Source organism: Schistocerca americana, chromosome 3 (genome assembly GCF_021461395.2).
Source record: "Schistocerca americana isolate TAMUIC-IGC-003095 chromosome 3, iqSchAmer2.1, whole genome shotgun sequence".
Lineage (NCBI taxonomy): Eukaryota > Metazoa > Arthropoda > Insecta > Orthoptera > Acrididae > Schistocerca > Schistocerca americana.
In genome coordinates, this window is record NC_060121.1 from 214,637,513 (window position 1) to 214,658,635 (window position 21,123).

At 41.4% G+C, this 21,123-nt stretch overlaps 1 protein-coding gene across 1 annotated transcript in view; it reads left to right on the forward strand.

Annotated features, from left to right (window-relative positions):
* Positions 1-21,123, forward strand: part of LOC124607434 (xylosyltransferase oxt) — a 98,985-nt gene that overhangs the window by 28,176 nt on the left and 49,686 nt on the right. Inside the window, exons 6-9 of the mRNA XM_047139762.1 lie at positions 5,695-5,894; positions 9,730-10,036; positions 12,303-12,479; positions 20,251-20,356. Coding sequence (XP_046995718.1) covers positions 5,695-5,894; positions 9,730-10,036; positions 12,303-12,479; positions 20,251-20,356 — 790 coding nt within the window. The remainder of the gene's footprint in view (positions 1-5,694; positions 5,895-9,729; positions 10,037-12,302; positions 12,480-20,250; positions 20,357-21,123) is intronic.

Sequence of the window (21,123 nt, forward strand, 5' to 3'; positions counted from 1 at the left end):
GTACGGAGGCTCTGATGTAGCCATCCTTGAGGTGGAGGTCAACATCAAGAAAGGTGACTTGTTGGGTTGAGAAGGACCAGGTGAAACAAATGGGGGAGAAGGTGACATTCTGGAGGAACGTGGATAGGGTGTCCTCACCCTCAATCCAGGTCATGAAGAAGCCAGGTGAATCTGAGCCAAGTGATGGGCTTGATATTCCGTGTGGTTGGAAAGGATTCTTCTAGATGGCCCATGAAAAGGTTTGCATAGTATGATGTTATGTGGGTGCCCAATAGCCAAACCCCTGGTGAGGGGTTTGGGTTTTTGAGTGGTTAGAAAGGATTTCTCATGCAGGGCCCATATTGGTACCCTGTATTTGTTTGTAGATGATGCCTTAAAAGGAGAAGTAATTGTAGGTTGGGATATAGTTGATCAGGGCGACTAGTGGAAGGGGATATGTAGGTAAGGATAATGGTTAACAAAAGTTGAGACCAGGAGGGTTATGGAAATGTAGGATATATTATTGGGAGAGTTCCCATCTGCACAATTCAGAAAGGTGGTGTTGATGGGGAGGATCGAGATGGCACAGGAAGGAAGGAGGTTTTAGGTTTGACATCTATCGGGCGTTGGGAAAGGTAGTGTTCAATAGCAGCAAGGCCACTGGCATTAGGGATGTTAGTGTAAAGAGAAGTGGTACCAATAGTGATGAGCAGGGTACCATTTGGTAAAGGAACAGGGACTGATGAAAATCCTTAAGCTCATTCCAGAACCTCTCCCCGAAGTCCATCTCTCTCCCTATCCCTAACACTCCCCACAGTCCTATCTTTTACATGCTTCCTAAAGTCCATAAACCTAACCATCCAGAATGCCCTGTTGTGGCCAGTTACTGTGCCCCTACTGAGAGAATGTCTGCTCTCGAAGACCAACACCTTCTGCCTTTTACCCACAATCTACCCTCCCATATAACAAATACCAACCATTTCCACCACCACCTCCCCACAGCTGCTTTTCCTTTACCACATGGTGCCCTACCAGTCACTACTGATGGCATCTCTCTTAACACTAATGCGCCTAATGCCCTTGGCCTTGGCACAGTTGAACACTTCCTTCCCCAATGCCCAAAGAATTCCAAACCAACAACCTCCTTCCTAGGTGCCATGACTAAATAAACCCTCACCAACAATTACTTCTCCTTTGAAGGCATCACCTTCAAACAAATCCAGGGTACTGATATGGACCCCTGCATGAGAAATCCTTTCTTACCACTCAAAAACCCAAACCCCTCACCTGGTTCAGATTCATTGATGAGATCTTTGTGATCTGGATTAAGGATGAGGGTACCCAATCCATGTTCCTCCAGAACCCCAACATCTTCTCCCCCACTCTCTTTACCTCGTCCTCCTCAACCCGACAAGCCATCTTACTCGATATTGACCTCCACCTCAAAAATGATTGCATCATTACCTTCATCCATATGAAACCTACCAACCACCCGCCACTTCGACAGCTGCCACCCATTCCATACAAAAAAGTCCCTTCCATAAAACCTAGCCATCTAGAGCCATCTAGAAGAATCATTTTTAATCACCCAGAATCTCAAACCCATCACTTAGTTCAGATTCACCTATGACATCTTTGTGATCTGGATTGAGGGTGAGGACACCCTATCCACATTCCTCCAGAACCTCAATTTCTCCCCCATTCGTTTCACCTGGTCCTCCTCAACCAAACAAGTCACATTTAATGATGTTGACCTCCACCTAAAGGATGGCTACATCAGAGCCTCTGTCCATATCAAACCTACCAACCACCAGCAATATCTCCATTTCGACAGCTGCCACCTATTCCACACCAAGAAGTGCCTTTCACACAGCCTAGCACACATCACATCTGTAGTGATGAGCAGTCCTTCTCAGAATACACCCAGGTTCTCACTGAGGCCTTCACAGACTGTAATTACCCTCCCTACCTTGTACAAACACAGATCTCTCGAGCCTTATCTTACCAGTCACCCACCACCTCCCAAAGTCCCAACATCCAGCCATAGAGCAGCATTCCCCTCGTGACTCAGTACCACCCACGGCTGGAGCAACTGAATCACATCCCCTGCCACGCTTTTGAATACCTCTCATTATGCTCTGAAATGAGAAATATACTACCCACTATCCCTGCCACCCCTCCCCAAGTGAGTGGTATTCCACTGCTCACCAAACCTACACAAAATCCTTGTTCATACCTACACAACCCCTGCTCCCAACTCCTTGTCTCATGCCTCATATCCTGTAATAGATGTAGATACAAGACCTCTCCCAAACATCCTCCCACCACCAGCATCATCATCACCACCAGTCAGGTCACAAGTATCACCTATCCCATCAGAGGCAGGGCTACCTGTGAAACCAGTCAATTGATCTGCAAACTAAGCTGAAACTGCTGTTCTGCTTTCTACCTGGGCATGACAACCAGAAGCTGTTTGTCTGAATAAAAGATCACCTACAAACTGTGGCCAAGAAACAGCTGGACCACCCAGTTGCTGAGCACACTGCCCCTACACAAAGTTCTTCATTTCAATGACTGCTTCACAGTCTGTACTATCTGGATGCTTCCCATCAACACCAGCTTTTCTGAATAGTGCAGATGGGAACTTTCCCTACAATACAGGGTGGTCCCGAATTCATGGTACAAACTTTAATGGTAGGTGCAGGACATTGTAACAAGGATATATTGTATAGGAATGTATAGTCCCAGGTGACGCGGTGAGGCGTAAACAGGGGAAATAACGGCCGAAAGGAAAACGAAAGATTTTATTGAAATCGTTGTTGACAAGTGTCATGTTTACAGTAAGTGTTCAAAATTGCGTCCACCATGAGCGATACATGCTTGACAGCGTCGGTGCAGCGATTGGCGTACACGTTCAAAGATGCCTGGTATTTCACGCACACCTGCAGCAGCTACAGATATGCGAGCAACGAGATCCTCATCTGAGTCAACTGGAGTCTCATAAACAAGACTCTTAAGATGTCCCCATAAAAAGTAATCGAGGCAAGAGAAATCAGGAGATCGGGGTGGCCAAGGGACTGGTCCACCACGCCCAATCCATCTAGCACCAAACGTGGCATTCAGGTAATTCCGTACAGCAGTGCTGAAGTGTGCTGGCGCTCCATCGTGCTGAAACCACATGCGGTTACGAATGGCGAGCGGAACATCTTGCAGCAGTTCTGGTAACACTTCTTGCAGAAAAATAAGATAGCTTTCGCCACAGAGTCGCGTGGGTAGTAAGTATGGCCCAATCAAAAAGTCGTTCACAATACCAGCCCACACATTAATACCGAAACGTTGTTGATACGCATGTGGACGCGTTGCATGTGGATTATCTGTTGCCCACACATGGGAATTGTGCGCATTAAAGACACCCTCGCGTGAAAATGTCGCTTCATCTGTAAATAGCACATGACCTACGAAATCCGGCTGCAACGCACATTGCTGCAACAACCACTGACAGAAGTTCACGCGAAGAGGATAATCTGCCGGATTCAATGCTTGTACTTTTTGAAAATGGAAGGGGTGTAAGCGATTTTCATTTAACACTCTGCATACAGTCTGATGACTCACATGTACGTCACGCGCAACAGTTCTTGTGCTTGACTCGGGTCTATCAGCCACTATGTTCAAGATGCGTTCTTCCAGTCTTGGAGTGCGTACAGCTCTTAATCGACCAGCGTCATGTCTGTTGACGTCGAACGTACCTGTTTCACAAAGTTGACGATGTAACCGTTGAAAAATTCTATGATCCGGCATTCGTCGATTAGGATACTCCGCGCGATACATTCGTAACGCAGCTCTGGCGTTACCATTTGCACGGCCGTACATGTAATGCATGTCTGCTTTTTCTGCATACGTAAAGTCACCCATCGTCTACGGCAGCACAATTGTGAATGGCGCTTGTCCCTACTGCGATACATCATGTTCATCTACTGCCCTCTACCGGCAGTGACACCAACCGATCACTCCATTTCTCTTTCCCCTGTTTACGCCTCACCGCGTCACCTGCGACTATACATTCCTATACAATAAATCCTTGTTACAATGTCCTGTACCTACCATTAAAGTTTGTACCTTGAATTCGGGACCACCCTGTATATCCTACATTCCTGTAACCCTCCTGGCCTCAAACTTCTTTAGTCATTGTCTTTACCCACCTATTCCCTTCTCTGTTCCCATTCTGACACTACACAGTCCTCTGTTCCACCAAGACACCCAGGCTTTGTGTTTTGCTTTCTTCTTTTTCAGTGACCCCTGCCACCTGCCCCCTGTCTAACCTCCCAACTGCACGTAGCTACCCTACCCTCTCCCCATCTCTTCCCTATATGCTCCCACAAACAGTATTTTACCATCCTCCACCCCTACCCTGCTATCCCTCTCCTTCCCTCCCCCAGACTCCTCCTTACCTCCATCATCCAGTTGTTTCTCCCGTCATGTGCCGTGCTTTTAATTTGCCTAATTTGCCCTTGGCAGCCAGAGACTGTGGTCTTTTGTGTGTGTGTGTGTGTGTGTGTGTGTGTATTCATATGAAGGCCTCTTTGTCTGAAAGCTTTGTTTGAAAGCTATTTGTTGTGCCTATCTGTGACTCAGCATCTCTGCTATATGGTGAGTAGCAACTATCCTTTTCATAATAAACCATATAATAAGGATGTTATGGAGGTTAGCAGGGTGTTAAAAGGCAAGGGTGGATGGTGTGGAAATGATTTAAGCACTTGATTTGGCAGAGAAATGTGCTAAGTTGTACAAAGCCTGAGAGTACTGGGCAACAAGGATGTTTTTCACTGTTTTTTGGAAGAGAGGACTGTATTTGTCAGAGAGTGAGAGGAAGACATTGGCTGAGACATTTGTGTGTGGACAAGATTTGTGGGGTAGTTGTAGGAAGGAAGACTTGGATAGATATTTTATATACATGTTGAAGGGTTTAGTGTTGGGAGTAGTACATTTGCCACTGATGACTAGGCTGTAGGGAAGGAAGCATCTGATATGGAAGGGATGGCAGCTGTCAAGGTAGAGGTATTGTTGCTTAATGGCTGGTTTCAAGTCTAATGGACTTAAGATATGTTTTTCAATTAGATGGAGGTCAGTGTTAAGTAAGGTAGCTTGGGATATGAAATTGGACCAAGTGTATTTGAACTGGAGAAAGAAGTTAAGTTTTGCAGGAAGTGAAGGTGTTTGTCTTCACTGTGAGCCCTGACCACAAAGATGTCATGTAAACAGGGGGACCAGCTTCAGATATTGAGGAATTCCTCTTTTGTGTGGTCCTTTAAAAGGTTTTCATAGACATAGTGATCCCCCACTTTATTTGTGGGTTTGGTCCTCAGATGTGAAGAAATCATGGGTGAGTTTGAAGTTGGCCAGGTTGAAATTTGGATTTAGGGAGAGTGTCAGATGTACAATGGGATTTGAGATTTTCCACAAAGTGGTTGGTTATGTAGGATGGTAGGCATTGTGTGATGGGCTGGAGGTGCTGGTCAGCCAAGGTTGGTTGTGTTTGCTAGAAGATTTGAAGCCAGTCGCAATGGAATAGTCACTGTGGTTGTTTTTGTGTGTTTTGGGAATACACTTTGTACCTACAGATAATCAAAAAATAGTTCCAGAGCTGATATTTGTGTCATTTATCTGTTTAGCTGTTTGTGATGGCTCAACATGGAATTCTTCATGTTGCTCTTTCAGAGACAAGACTATCTTTACCGAGAGCTATTGACTCTGGAGCACAACTTTCCTAATGTGAAGATTTCACGAACACGTTTTGCGACCATCTGGGGTGGTGCATCATTGCTACAAATGCTTTTAACATCAATGAAAGAGCTTCTGGACTCAGACTGGAAGTGGGATTTTGTTATAAACCTAAGTGAATCAGACTTCCCTGTCAAGTGAGTATGTACATAACTCCTTTTATTCTTTGAACACGTTGTGTAAATGAAATTCACATCCCAGTTAGCCTTCTTTGTTGTACCTTGATGCATCAGGTTAGGATAATAAAATTACCAATTAATAAGTCACTATTAGGTTCAGGTTACAAAGATGTATTTTTCAATAATTACAGTAACTTTTGATTGCATGTGACATGTTAAAATTGTCTGTCAAACTGGGACTTGACCAGTATATTTGAATCTGTACACTTTCTTTTGGTTGGCTGCACTTTACCATTTGAGCCAGCCGAGCATAACTGACAGGCTTATTCAAAGCTTCAGCTTTACTGGTTCTACTGTAAAACCATTTACACACAAGAACAAATTTGCACAAGTGGTCATAATGTGAATAAATACAGTACTGGAAAACTGTATGTGGAATGACTAAAAACAACTACTCATATAGTGGAGGTACTGAACTGTATTTAGACACAAACAAGAAGTTTAATGCAGTAGAAACGAGAAGTGAAATTTGGTAGCTCAGCTTATGAACTTAAATTCTTTGTCAGGGCACATAGACACATACACATACATAACATTGGCCCATGTTGTGGCCTGAGTGCATCATATGCAGGGCTGGAAAAATGTAGCTGTTTGTGTTTTTTTGCTTTGAAAAAGGAGAAATGAAATATAGTTCACCTGTAAAGTTGTAGCGTATCAGAGGAAAAGTGGCTGCAGGAAGAGACCAGAAAAATGCTAAATTTAGCCTTGGCTGTAATTACCATAGAATTGCTTTCATTTGTGTCTTGACCCTCACCATCAGTGAGCCATCAAGGTTTTCACTTGGGCTGAACAATATTTTCTCTGCACAAAACTTAGAATAATGTTATTGGCATACTATAAGTAGTTCCATATAGACCAAGAGAGAGAAAACTCACTATTATGGAAAACACGGTGAGTTAAGCATCCTAATTAGAAGGAACTTAATTGATAAGATAACTAACTTCATTATTGATATTAGTGACTACTCTTGCACTTCCCTCATGGTAATACCCTAAAAAATCATATTAGTATCTCTTCATAGCAGAACAGTTACTAGATCAACACCTGGAAAAGCACATAAGCAGCTTCAAAAAAGTATGCCTATATATTAATCTCTAAAATCAGTCTTGTAATATATGTAATTCAGAATCAAGTAAACTATGGAGATCTGTTAATTGATGTGAAAAATGCCTACAATGTAATACAGTTAGTTCTAGTAGTTCAGGACCTAAAGGAATTTGGTTTGTGTGATCAAATGAGTGTGATCCTTGGACAGATCCTAAGCTCTCTAAGCTAAAATTTGGAGGAGAGATTCCAGAAGCCCTTGTGAATATGAGTTTCACAAAGAAATGCCCTCTTTGCCCTGTTCTTCAGTATACCCTTGGAAAAATCATCTGCAGATGTGAAGACGAAGAAGAAGAAGAGTGAGAATGGGGTCAAGAACTGTTCAGTCTTGGCTGCAGAAATATGATCCTTTCTTTTGCACACAATCTTGCAACATTTTCTGACTTTGGCTGTTAACTGAGTGAAATAGCTTAAACTAAGAAGAAATTTGGGCCCTCAATTGGCTTTATAACAATGGGTTCATACATAACTTTCAACAAGTACTATTTGAGCTGAAAGTAGAACTGGGAAAAATCTACAGGGCAAGAAAATTCAAATCCGTAGCTGGATGGGTAGAACCAAACCTCTTGGAGAAGTACAGGGTGTCCCACTCAAACCTCCCTGACTTCAAGGACCCAGGAGAGAAAAACCACAGTAGATACAATGAAAACTGCACCACATTGTAGAGCATCAAAGAATTTATATTCCCGCGTCAGAAGTGCCAAGTATCGTCGCCAGAGTGCAGCATGGTTGCATGAAGTGAAAATGGCAACTCCACAGCAGCGCACGCAAGCAGTAGTGTGGTTTGCAGAAACAAAATCGTCGATTACTGTGCAAATGAATTATCATTGTGTGTATGAATGTGATGCACCTGATGTGAAAACAATTAAGGAATGGTATAGGAAGTTTCTGGCAACAGGAAGTGTTCCTGGATAGGAAATTTCCCACTCGTTGGATCAGATGCAGAGGACCCATTGCCTGGCCACCGCATTCACTCAACGTTATGCTGCTTGATTTCTTCATGTGGGGATTCGTGGAGGACCGCGTGTATGCAACCAAAGTGGATGATATTCCTACGTTGTGACATCATATCGCTAATGTGATTGCAACAATAACAGAGGAAATGTTACAAAGAACTTGGCAAGAAATTGAATATAGACTTGATATTCTTCATGCTACAAATGGTTCACATGTAGAGGTGTATTGATGATAAATAAATAAATTCTTCGAGATGCTCTACAATGTGGTGCATGTTTCATTATCGTATCTACTGTTTTTTTTTTAAATCACGTAGGTTTGAGTGGGGCAACCTGTAGTGTTTTTTCAGGCATGTGCAAACGGAAATGACTTAAAAGTTAACCCTGTCATGGGCCTTGGGGCATATATTTACCAGTAGCTGTATTTCTTTACTGCGTTCATGGGAATGCATTGTACCACTTCTGTACACTCCTAGCAAGGAGAGGTACTCTGCTGCACCTGCTGTAATTGTGTTGTGAAATATAGCTTTTTGGGCCATGGAAAGTATACGTCCCACCAAGTAACTTTGTTTCAGAGGTTCTTGCTAAGTTTTATTACCACTAAAGTAGTTTCTCAAAGAGGCTTACTACAAAATTGTTATGTCTTTTGTGGGCCTTGAGAAGCATACTTGCCAACAACTTAATGGTTTTACAATGCTTTTGGGGAGTGTCTTACAACCACTGGACATGACAGACATCTACTGGTAGTACATTGCACCAGGTGGATATAAACTGCCACAACGATCAGTTTATGTTTGTTGTGAGAGTGCTGCTGTTGTTAGCCGTGAAGTTGGAAAAAAATCACTTCATTTTTACAATGGGAAATACACTTACTACCAAATTAACATCTCACAAAAGGGCCCTGGGAGATATTCATACCATAAGCTTTCCAATCCTAAATAACAAAAATAAAATTATAAAAAATAAACATTTTCAGTTGATCACAATTCTAATGTGGTTTTTGAAAAAGGGAAAAAAAGCATCTAATGCCATTACGCTATCAAAGAATCAGGAGTGTTAAATGTAGCAGCATGGTTTTACAGTGAACAAGAAAGGGATTAATAACAACTGCAGGTCACAGAAAGAAATGTTATGAGGAAAACTTGATCTGGTCAAAGACAATGTGGAGTGCGTGCATGCGCATGCGCGCACACACACACACACACACACACACACAGGTGGACTGGCTCACATAAGCAGAAAGGGACCTGCAGCAGGTGGTGATCAGTTATGAAGAGTCATGAGCACAACCTGCCTGGGAATAAGTTGGGAGAACCAAAACTTAAAATAGAAATTATGTGGACAGAAGAGAGGAAACAATCGTACAGGAAATACATTTGGAATATCGATCAAGTATTAGATTAGAAGTAAGGAGACAGTTAGAGTCATGCGATCCCTAGTTAAATAAGTGAATAAGAAAGAAACATTAGTGTCATGTCACATCAACCTGCAGGTTGATTGTTAACATGTAAAATTAATCTGATATGGGATCACAATAATAAAATGATTATAAATGTCTGATTTTTTTTCGTATTTTATGCTTCATGTTTATTACTGCTGTGGCTTACATAGTTCCTTGTTGCTAATCTATTTTCTTTTGTAAATTCCTGTTATAGTATGACATTTAAAGTTAGGCTGTTCCTATCTTTTGTCCTCCATTAGTAACTAAATATAATCAGTCTTTTTTCCAACAGGACAGACAGAGAACTGGTTGAATTTTTGACCGCCAACAAAGGTCGCAATTTTGTCAAGTCTCATGGTCGTGAAGTCCAGCGCTTTATTCAGAAGCAAGGACTTGACAAGACATTTGTAGAATGTGATGCGCATATGTGGCGCACTGGAGATCGCCGACTCCCATGGGGAATTCAGGTTGATGGTGGAAGTGACTGGGTTGCTCTGTCACGACAGTTTGTGGCCTATGTAGCAAGCAATGCATCAACTGAAGATCCTCTGCTTAGTGGTCTTGCTGTAGTATTTCACCACACTTTATTGCCTGCTGAGGTAAAAACAAAACTATTTTTATTCTGTGAAACTAATGATTTTGTAAAACAAAAATTGAAATGAAAGCTATGAACTGAATTAAGATGGATAAAAAGACTTGGCAAAATACAGTGATTTATTTGGGAGTGCCAGTTATGAAACATTACTTTTAATATTAAGATCAGAGGGTAGGTGTTTTTGCAAGAAGGCTTTGCAGTGGTCATGATGTAGACTATATTAGTGTTTGTGACTGAAAACTGTGTAGGGATTCAGAGAAAAATTTAGAGAGACAAAGCAGTGTGGCCTTATAATTATTAGAGTCGTAATTCAAATATTAATCTACCCATCCTAAAATATATTTCTCACATTTGCCTGAAACACAGAAACAGTTTTCTTGTCAATGTCATTGTCAGTTCCCATTCTTGTCATCATAATATTGGGCATATGATCCATTTATTGTGTGCTCTCTCTCACCTGAAGCAACAGGAGACTTTACCATAAGAAAGAAAGAAGAGGACCAGATAATGATGATGATTTTGTGTGTAGGGCACTCAATAGCCTGGCCATAAGCACACATGCTGTTTTTACCTAGAGAAGAATGTGGTTAAAATAAGTAAAATATTCTTCATGAAACAGAAATAGTCATCCAATTAGACCTTTTTTTGTTGGATATAGCGCAGTGCTTACCAATGTACTGTACCATCAGATACCTCCCCCTTCATCTTTGTCAACCCCCAACCTCAACACAACTGGTATCATCATCCTAATGACTTTTTATATATAACAGTACTACTCACTTCATGTCCTGAAGGGAGTACTGGTCAGCTGTTCAACTATATTCATCATCATTTGTGATCTTAGTCAGCTCAGAGATGTAAAATATCCCTGAGTGTTAGTATGAGGGGCATTCAATAAGTAATCCAAACATGTTTTTTCTCAGCCAATTTCGTGTTTTGTCTGCCAATTTCAGTTGAAAAAATGCGGGATTTGTTTTGGGGCATCGTGGAATATTCCTGCATCAGCCTCTAGTTAAGTTCCAATAGATAGTGGTGCTATATGTATATAGTAAAGGAGGTGCATTCCAAGCAGAGAGCTGTTGTTGAGTTTCTTTTTACAGACAAACAGAGCATCCCAGGTATTCATAGGCACTTGTAGAATGTCTATGGAGACCTGACAGTGAACAAAAGCATTTGAGTCGTTGGACGAGGCACCTGTCATCTTCGGAACAAAGTCGCCCAAACCTGTCAGATTTTCCGAGTGCTGGCCAGCCACACACAGGTGTCACTCCTGCAGTGTTGGAATGTTGCGGAAATTCTCATTCAATGCTATTGATGGATCACAAACGAATAATGCCTTGCTGCACAGCTGGACATCTCTGTTGGTAATGCTGACACACATGTCCACCAGTTGGGATACTCAAAGGTGTGTGCCCGCTGGATGCCTCACCATCTAACAGAAGACCATAAAGAGCAACTAAGGGCCATCTATGTGGAATTGCTTGCATGTTACAAGACTGATCACTACGATTTTTTGTCGAGCATCATCACGGACAATGAAATATGGGTTGACTTTGAAGTGGAAACAGAATGGCAATACATGGAGTGGCGTGACACCACCTCTCCCCCAAAGAAAAAGTTCAAATCCTCATCCTCAAGTGGAAATCATGACGATGATCTTCTGGGATTCTGATGGTGTTGTTCCATTTGTTGTCCTCCCTCATGGTGCAATGATCAACTTGGAAGTGCATTGTGCTGCTTTCAGGAAATAGAACAAATGACTTCAGCATGTTCATTGCAACAAAAATGCAAACAAACTTCTTCTCCTCTACGACAATGTGGCGCCTCACACTCATCTACCCTACAGCCCGGATCTCGGACCTTTCAATTTCCATCTGTTTGGCCCAGGCGGGAAGCAGTACGCACATGGTGGGCAGGTTATTGATGCAGCAGCATGTTGACTCCAACATTGACCTGTAGAATGGTACCATGCAGGTAAACAGACACTACCATAGGTGGCATAGGTCTGTTGCATTGAATGGAGATTATCTCAAAAAACAGGATATGCAGCCGAAAGATGGGGAATAATGTGGTGTATTGGAATGCTGAATAAAACCACCCTGCTTCCAGAAAAAAATATGTTCCATTACTCATTGAATGCTCCTCATATATTTTATTTATCGCACAATTCCTTCTACAAGGATGAATTATTAAATATCTGTGCTACATTTGCAAGTATCTCACATCATATTTGGTATTGGTTTGCTGCTCCTCACAGTCTGTTGTTTCAGACTTTCTTCCACACTGTGCTGCGGAACTCACGTTTTTGCAACACGTATGTAGACAACAACCTACATGTGACCAACTGGAAACGGCGACTGGGATGCAAATGTCAGTACAAACATGTTGTTGATTGGTGTGGTTGCAGTCCCAATGATTTTAGGATTGATGATTGGCCACGCCTCCAGGTATTATTATAACATTGAGAAGTATATGCTTAACTATTTACTTTTTTTGAAATGAGATGTGTTATTCACTACTGTTGTAGTTTTAACAACCATTTATTTAGTAAAAACAAAAATTTAAGTGACTGAGCATGATAAAAACAAAGTGCCCATACATTTGTAAAGTAATTGAAAATTTTAATATTTAAAAAACATAGCCAGTATTAAACAATGGAAAATCCAGGTTGGAATGTAACAGTATGAGAGAAGGAAAGTTTGCTACTCACCATATAGCAGAGATGCTGAGCCGCGATAGGCACAATAAAAAGATTCACACAATCATAGCTTTCAGCCATTAAGGCCTTTGTCAGCAGTCGACACACATACACACTGCAGTGTAGTTTCAGCTCTCTGAGACTGCAGATGTGTATGCAAGTTGTGCTTGCGTGAGTGTGTGTGTGCGTGTTTGTATGTGTGTCTACTGCTGTCAAAGGCCTTAATGGCCGAAAGCTATGATTGTGTGAATCTTTTTATTGTGCCTATCGCGGCTCAGCATCTCTGCTATATGGTGAGTAGCAAACTTTCCTTCTCTCATATTGTTATATAGCCAGTATTAGGTATGTGGACTTGATAAATGGCAACTGTTGGTTAGTGTTGTTGTATTTGCAATAGTGTGATGTTAGTTTATTGCTGCCACTGCTGTTTGGGTGCAGGGTACCAAACAATGTGGTCATTGATGCCTGATCTGATCTGTGCTGCAGAAAGTTTTGAAAATAATGTATATAATAATAAAATGCTACAAAATAAATGTGCACAAAAGAACACAGGAAAAGTCTTGTGGGGAAATGACCCCAGAGACCCATTTATGGAGCTGCATGAGAATTTTATGCCTCCAAGAGATGTTATAGATCTTTCCAAGATGCAGGAAAGTACCACCTGCATGATGCCTAATTAGTTAAGCCTCCTATAAAGCCACCTCCAAGAGGGTCACGCTATCAGTGGCAGAAGAATACTTCCTGTGTCCTCACTGGAAGCTACTTATGAACTTCTTGATTTGAGAACCCAGACAAGCCAATGATTCATGATCACTCCGTGATCTTTTCTACACAGCTAGTGAGGGCAACACTTTTATGTCCTTTCATTGTTTCAGGAGAGGTATTAGGATCACGCCCCATTGAGTAGGAAAAGCATAATCTGTCCCAAATTAAAGAGGATGTCTCTCGTGAAGTGCTACAATGACTGTCTTGATCAAATGGCATGTTGTTAACTGTAGAAAATGCTGAATCCAACTTGAGAAAGGCCAGTTGTGTAGCCCCACAGTATTGAAACTGAAGTCCCAACTGTCCCTCTCAGCATTAGTTCTTTATTGACACTGGTAATCACTTGTGCAAAATGTTCTCCAATTCCCAGAGCTTCATCCCTCTGGTTTAAGTAGAGACTTAATTTATCACTATATTAGTAAATGAGCATCTGTAATCATGCCAGAAATTCTCCTAATGGTCTCTCATATTCCACAATCTATTTTGGTCTCCTTCATAATTTGAAAACATTTGGCCCTCACTACATAAAAGACTGTGATTCTCTGCAGGGGTCAGCATGTACTGAGCTTGATGCTTACCCATAATTGCAGAGCAGCACACCTTACTCCTCCAGTGTTCAAAGTTTGCCTGGAGACTTTGGAATGTAAGCAACTGCAGCTTGGTGGATCATATTCTTGGCTGTACAGTGTGGTCCAGTTTGCTATGCTGTGCCTCAATGCAATGTGGTCATAGCATCTCAATACATTTCTAAGAAATAATGGATGCATTTGCATAAATGCAGTTCAACATGGCCTCCATACATTTCGATGTATTCCTCCCATCGTTGAAGAATAGCCCTGAATACCTTCTGAATTATATCTTGTGAAATAGGCAATGCTGTATCCTGAATTCAATCTCTTAGATCCTTTACCACATTTTGCACAACCTTGACACTATGTAACCCCCAAGCGAAGAAATCCAAAGGGGTCAAATCAGGTGAACATGATGGCCAAAGTCTTGCTGAACCTCTGCCCATCAATCTGTTGGTGAATCTTCGATTGAGGTACCAGCACTCCCTTACTATGAGAGTAAAATGAGGGGATTCCCCACCCTGTTGGAACACAAGAATGTCCACAATGCCTTCTTGCTGAATCATGGTTCCAGGAATCGCTCCAGCATATCAAGGTAAATATTTCCTCTAATTGTCTCTTTTGCAAAACTGAAGAGTCCATAAACTATAGTCTTTGGGAATCCGAACCACAAACACCACTTTTGGTGTGTGTTTTTGCCATTCAGTGGTAGCATGAGCTGGCTTCACACACATTCACTTTTGGTGTGTCTGTTCACCATCAGTGATAGCTTGAGCTGGCTTTTTATTCCTTACGTGGCTGCTATTTATGTTAACTTTCCTGCAGATATGGAATGTGATTTTGTCAGCAAACAACTTGTAATCTGTAAGGTGTTTGTTGTGCACAGCTTCTGTCAAATCATAACACATATGCATTATCTTCTTGTGGTCTAATTTGTGAAACATCTTAATGTGGTGTAAAACTTTCAAAACTTTGATTTTGGCGTGTCAAATTCATTGCTTAAATGAAGAGTTGATGCATTTTGACTTTCTCGATTGTCTCTCTTATTCACTTCAGTGTCTCTTGGAGCTACAGGAGGTCTCATGGAGTATGATACCTCAGCAGTGTTTCTAGTTCTTTAGAACTTATTGACAAGTAACTGTACAGGGTGGATGAGAAGTCCCTATACACCTGTAACACCTGCTTAGTATCAAATGTTGTTATGCATGTTGGTAGCTATGCTACTTCTTGTCATTTGGTATTCATGTTGACATGTTTTCGCAGTTGCAGCCAAATTTTAATTTTTAGCCACGGCAGATGTGAGCGGTTATAGTTATAATATTGAGGAGCACTTAGTGACGTGTGTGGGCTCATGAATGACAACACAATGAGACAGACCATGCGAGCATTTGAGGAAAGATTTAATGAGACTCCACCACTAGAGGCAACAATTCTGAATTGGGAAAGATGTGCTTTTGCTTTTGGCAGTGTTAAAGACACGCCACAGAGTGGAAGGAAGAAGGCATGAGAAGAAACATGTTCCGGAATCTCTGCTTTGTCAGAACAATCTCCTATGAAGTTGACACTGGAACTCAGTATATCAGTGACAACAATGTGAGATCATATGAAGACCTTTTGGGCTGACATTTGTAAACAAATTATCAGGTTCAGACCGGAATGAGTGCATTTTATCATGCCGTGCTTTGTTGACTCAATTTCCAGATGCAGTGAACCATGCCAATATTATGTTTTTAGATGAATGTACCATTTATTGCAGCCCATGTGCTAGAAATATTGAATCCTCATTACACATTTGAGTTAAAATGGAACCCGCCTCATGTAATGATGTGGGCAACAGTGACATCACAACATCTGCTTGACCCATACATTTTTAAAAGGACTGTGAATGGTGCACATTATTTATGCGTATTACAAACATGACTAATACCTCAACTTGAGGAAAGGGGCCTCACAAAACGCATATGTTGCAGCAAGGTGGAGTGCCTCCTCACTACACTCTTGCGGTGTACTAGTTCCAAAATGAACACTATTCATAGTGTTGGATAGGTCATGGTTCAGCAACACCAGCTCCCTTGAAATGGCCACCAAGCAGTCCTGACCTTGCCACACCTAACTCATTATGGGGAGTCATTAAGGCACATGTATCTGCACATTGTTATGCTACAAACAAAGAACTGTGTAATGCTGTTGAGGATGCATTTCACATTATAACACTGGACTTGCTCAAAAATAAGTCAAGAAAAACATGGAGGCATAGGAAATGTGTTTACAGTATGTTGGACAACATACCAATATACTGGACACTTAATACGTAAGTAAGACTTGTGCTGAAACAAAAAAAATCAATCCACATTTGATAACAGTGGGTACAGGGACTTCTTGTCCATCCTGTATGTTTGCTCTTGTTGGGGCTGGCTTGTGAAATTTCTGGGAGAAATCCTGTTGCACCTCCGGATAAGGTAAACCACAGAGTTGCCCGCTAACAGCACCCACATGTTTTCTGTTGTATGCAATCTTCTTGATTAAATTTTAAAAAAATAGGCCCATGTTATTGCAGAAATAGATTATAATTATGTAAATAAATCCATTATTTCTTAGAAATCTAAAATAACCTCCCATATATGAGAGGCATTTGAAAAGTCCGTGGAAAAATAAAAACTACTTACATGTTTGGGGTAAACCATTTTAATTTTTCTACATAGTCTCGTTTTAGACTTATAAACTTCGTCCAATGCTGTTCTAATTTTTTGATCCCTTCCAAATAATAGGAATTGTCCAAGTCTGCAAAATAGCTATTAGTTGCTGCAATCACATCCTTGTTTGAATAAAATCCTTGTCCCGCCAGCCATTTCTTCAAATTGGGGAAAAAATAGTAGTCCAAGGGAGCCAAGTCTGGAGAATAGGGGGGATGTGAAACGAGTTGCTATCCCATTTCCATTAATTTTGTGACCACAACTGTTGAGGTGTGTTCTGGTGCATTGTCGTAATGGAAAAGGACTTTTTTGCGGTCTAATCACCGGCGTTTTTCTTGCAGCTAGGTTTCAAATGGTCCAATAATGATGAATAATATGCACCTGTAATAGTTTTACCCTTTTCCAGATAGTTGATGAGGATTATCCCTTGTGAATCCCAAAAGGCAGTCGCCATAACCCTTACAGCTGAAAGAATGGTCTTCACCTTTTTGTTGCAGATTCTCCCTTGGTAACCTACTATTTAGATTGTTCTTTGGTCTCAGGAGTATAGTAATGTATCCATGTTTCATCCACAGTGATGAAACAATGCTTAAAGTCCTGTGTATTCTTCCTGGACAGCTACAAACAATCCTTGCAATAGTTCACATAATTCCGTTTTTGATCAGGCAAGAGAATCGCAGAACCCATCTTGCAGAGAGCTTTCTCATGTCCAAATGTTTATGCAAAATATTATGTACCCATTCATTCGAGATGCCCACAACACTAGCAATCTCACGCACCTTAACTCTTCTGTGATCCATCACCATATCATGGATTTTATCAATGATTTCTGGAGTCGTAACCTCCACAAGGTGTCCAGAACGTTCAGCATCACTTGTGCCCATATGACCACTCTGAAAATTTTGAAACCACTGATAAAATGTTCTAATCGAAGGTGCAGAGTCACTGTAATGTTTATCAAGCTTCTCTTTAGTCTCCTGAGGCGTTTTGCCTTTCATAAAGTAATGTTTAACCACCACACAAAATTATTTTTCATCCAATTATTGACAGTCACTCAACTTCCTTGATTCACATGAATGCCAAACACAAAGAAATAGACCAATATGGCTGAAACTTGGTGTGTGTTCTTTCCAAAGATGCTACTAACTAAATATGACTTCGATACCCGCTGGAGGTTCCATCTCTCAGACTCTGCAGTGCCACAACTCCCTTACTCAGTATGCTGAGGTCTCACAAAGCCCTTCACAGACAGGCACTATCCCCCAGACGTAGTCCGCAAACAGATCTCCCATGCCATTTCCCCTCATACTCCAAATCCTCCCACCACCCACAAGAACAAGCCACAAAGGAGTGACCCTTCATCACCCATTATCACCTCGGACTGGAACACCTGAATCACATCCTTTGCCAGAGCTTTGGTTATCTATCATCATGACCTGAAATGAGGAACATCCTACCCCCCCTCCTAAAGTGATGTTCCATTGCCCACCCAACTTCCACAACATCCTATCCATCCCTATGCCACTCACAATCCCAACCCCTTGCCACAAGGATCATATCCCTGCTGTCACAAGTTTATCTTGCCACATCAGGGGCCAGGCCACCTGTGAAACCTGCCATGTCATTTACCAGCTCTGCTGCAATCATTGCACAGCCTTTTATATTGGTGCAACCAGCTGTCCACCAGGGTGAAGCCACCACCAAACTGTTGCTTAGAGCAAAGTAGACCACCCTATGGCACAACATGCAGTGGAACATAACACGCTTGATTTCATTGGCCGCTTCACTACCTGAGCCGTCTGGATCCTTCCGTCTACCACCAACTTTTCTGAACTGTGCAGATGGGAGTGGGAGTTAACCTTACAACACATACTCCACTCCTGTAATTATCCCGGCCTCAACCTACAGTAACATACTGTCCCCATACCCTCCACCCAACAGTTTCCACGCTCTCTGTCTTATCACCTCCTCCCCACTCTCATCTTCCTCCCTGTTTATTTGCGGTCCTCTGTCAATGCACCTGCCCATCTTTCCCTCCTCCTCTCCTTTTTTGCCCACCTCCTTGCATCACAATCTCCTCATGCTGTGCCTGTTGCCACTCTAGTCCCTACACACTCCACCAGACAGAGCTCGTCTCCCTCCTCAGCCGTACAACTATCCCTTTCCCTTCCCTGCCCCCTCCAGATTGGTGCTGCATCCTACGTGGTGATGCAGTCCAGTCTGAGATGCAGGAGTTGTCAGTCCTGTGTGAGAAGTGTGCTTGCTTGTGTGTGTGTGTGTGTGTGTGTGTGTGTGTGTGTGTGTGTGTGTGTGTGTCTCTTTTTATGATGAAGGCTGTGGCCAAAAGCTTTATGTGAGTGTCTTTAAATTGTGCATGTCTGCAACTTGACGTGTCTTCTTTATGGTAAGTAGGAATCTTTCTTTTCCTGCATTGTTGATATTTCTTAGAAATGGATTAAGACTTTATCACCATCCTGCATTAGTCGTGCCTGTTCAGGCACTGCTTGATTTCTGAGTGGTAGCCAGATTTAATGTGACTGAGTGCAAATCTTGAATGACTTACCATTGAACGGACTAGAGGGGAAGACATAATAATTATTGCAATGAAAATGAAATGAAAGTGAATGGGACACTAATTCAGATAAATGAGTGATAGACAGGCAGAGATAGATCTTTGCTGGATATAAGAAAAAAATCTGAAATGACCACCTTATAGAAGGTGGATAAATAGAAAACTTGCAGGAGCAGCATGGATGTGTTATCACTGAGGACTGTAATGTGTGACAAAGCCTAGGGGAGACTTAGCTGTTGATGTCAAAGGTCCACTGCTTAAGATGAAGGTGGTGATAGTGATGATGATGTGAAAATAAAAAAATGTGTCTTATTAAAACCAGTAATAATGTGAGAAAGAAATAAGTCTGATGTTCTGCCATATTTACTGTCAAATGTACCATTTGTTTCATCAGTAGTAGCTTATTCCTATTCTAAATTGTTTTTTGTAAGTAAACAGAAGCAGAGAAGAATTACTCCAATAAAACAGGCAATGTTTATCTTGTAATAACCTTATAACTATGTTTTAGTTCTCTTAATTTGTCATGTGTGCAATCTTAACATGTCATGTCTGCAAATATTTTCAGTGCCAAGAACTGAAATAATAATGAAACTGCCAAGGAGTCCTGTAGATACCTCCTACAGGACTCCTTGACAATTGTATAAGAGAGCATGCTGGGATATGGTGTGTGATAGCACCTGCGTGACATCACCTCATTGTGACAAAAAGCACTGTCACAGTGGATGCAAGAGTCAGCAAGTTATGTCAGTGAAACTAACATTCTGGCAGAGGCATAGATGTTTCTGATTCTAAGATTTTTTTTCTGATATTTGTTGTTGATGTATGTGTCTCTGGCCATAGGTTATAATCATTAATCATTACAAAGTGTTTATGGTATGTTAAAATATATAATGTTCTACTGCATTGTTGCTTTTTTTCCAGGGAACAGAAGGGCGACAGCTGTTTTTTGCTCGAAAGTTTGAAGCTATTGTTAACCAGGGAATCATAAACCAGCTGGATGAGTGGTTGTATGGTCCACATACTGCAAGTGAGTTGATAAACTGTTGAGACCATGAATATTGTAAAAAATTATCAGAAATCGGTGTTTTGTTGTATGAAAAGGACAAGTGTTGCAGCATATGAAATGTCTTTGTGAAGTGGACTGCTGAAGAATTTAATGTATAACAGGCAGGCCCATTGATAATGGTACCAATGGTTTTGACTCTGAGTTCTTACAACAGTGTGTACTGATGATTCTAATCAGTGGAAATACAATGATTACTCAGTTTAATTCCATAAAAAAGTCACAATGACATACTGCCCAAACAAACCCACGGTCTTTGACATTGTTATAGCAAATTTTAGAAGCACTCGAGCAGATGAGGTACTATAGTGAAAGCAATTACTTATTGCTTAGATTCTCCCATTACCCTTTGAGCCATGTAGTGCATATATCCATCTGGACTAGTAGTTCTGGAGTCCAGTATTCTATTTTTTTCCCCCCTCTACAAAAAATTTCAAAATGGGTGTCATTCTGCTGAGTACTGAGACACATGATAAAAAGGATAGCAAGCTGTCTAGTTCAACTGCCAAGGAGTCCTGTAGATACCTGCATGACATCACCTCATTGTGACAAAAAAACACTGTCACAGTGGATGCAAGGGTCAGCAAGTTATATCAGTGAAACTAACATTCTGGCAGAGGCATAGATGTTTCTGATTCTAAGATAGTATCTCAGTTTCCTTCCTTATATGCCTGTGTTTTGCTAGACATCTGAAAACATCAAAAACATGCCTTTTGGGATTTACGTCAGTA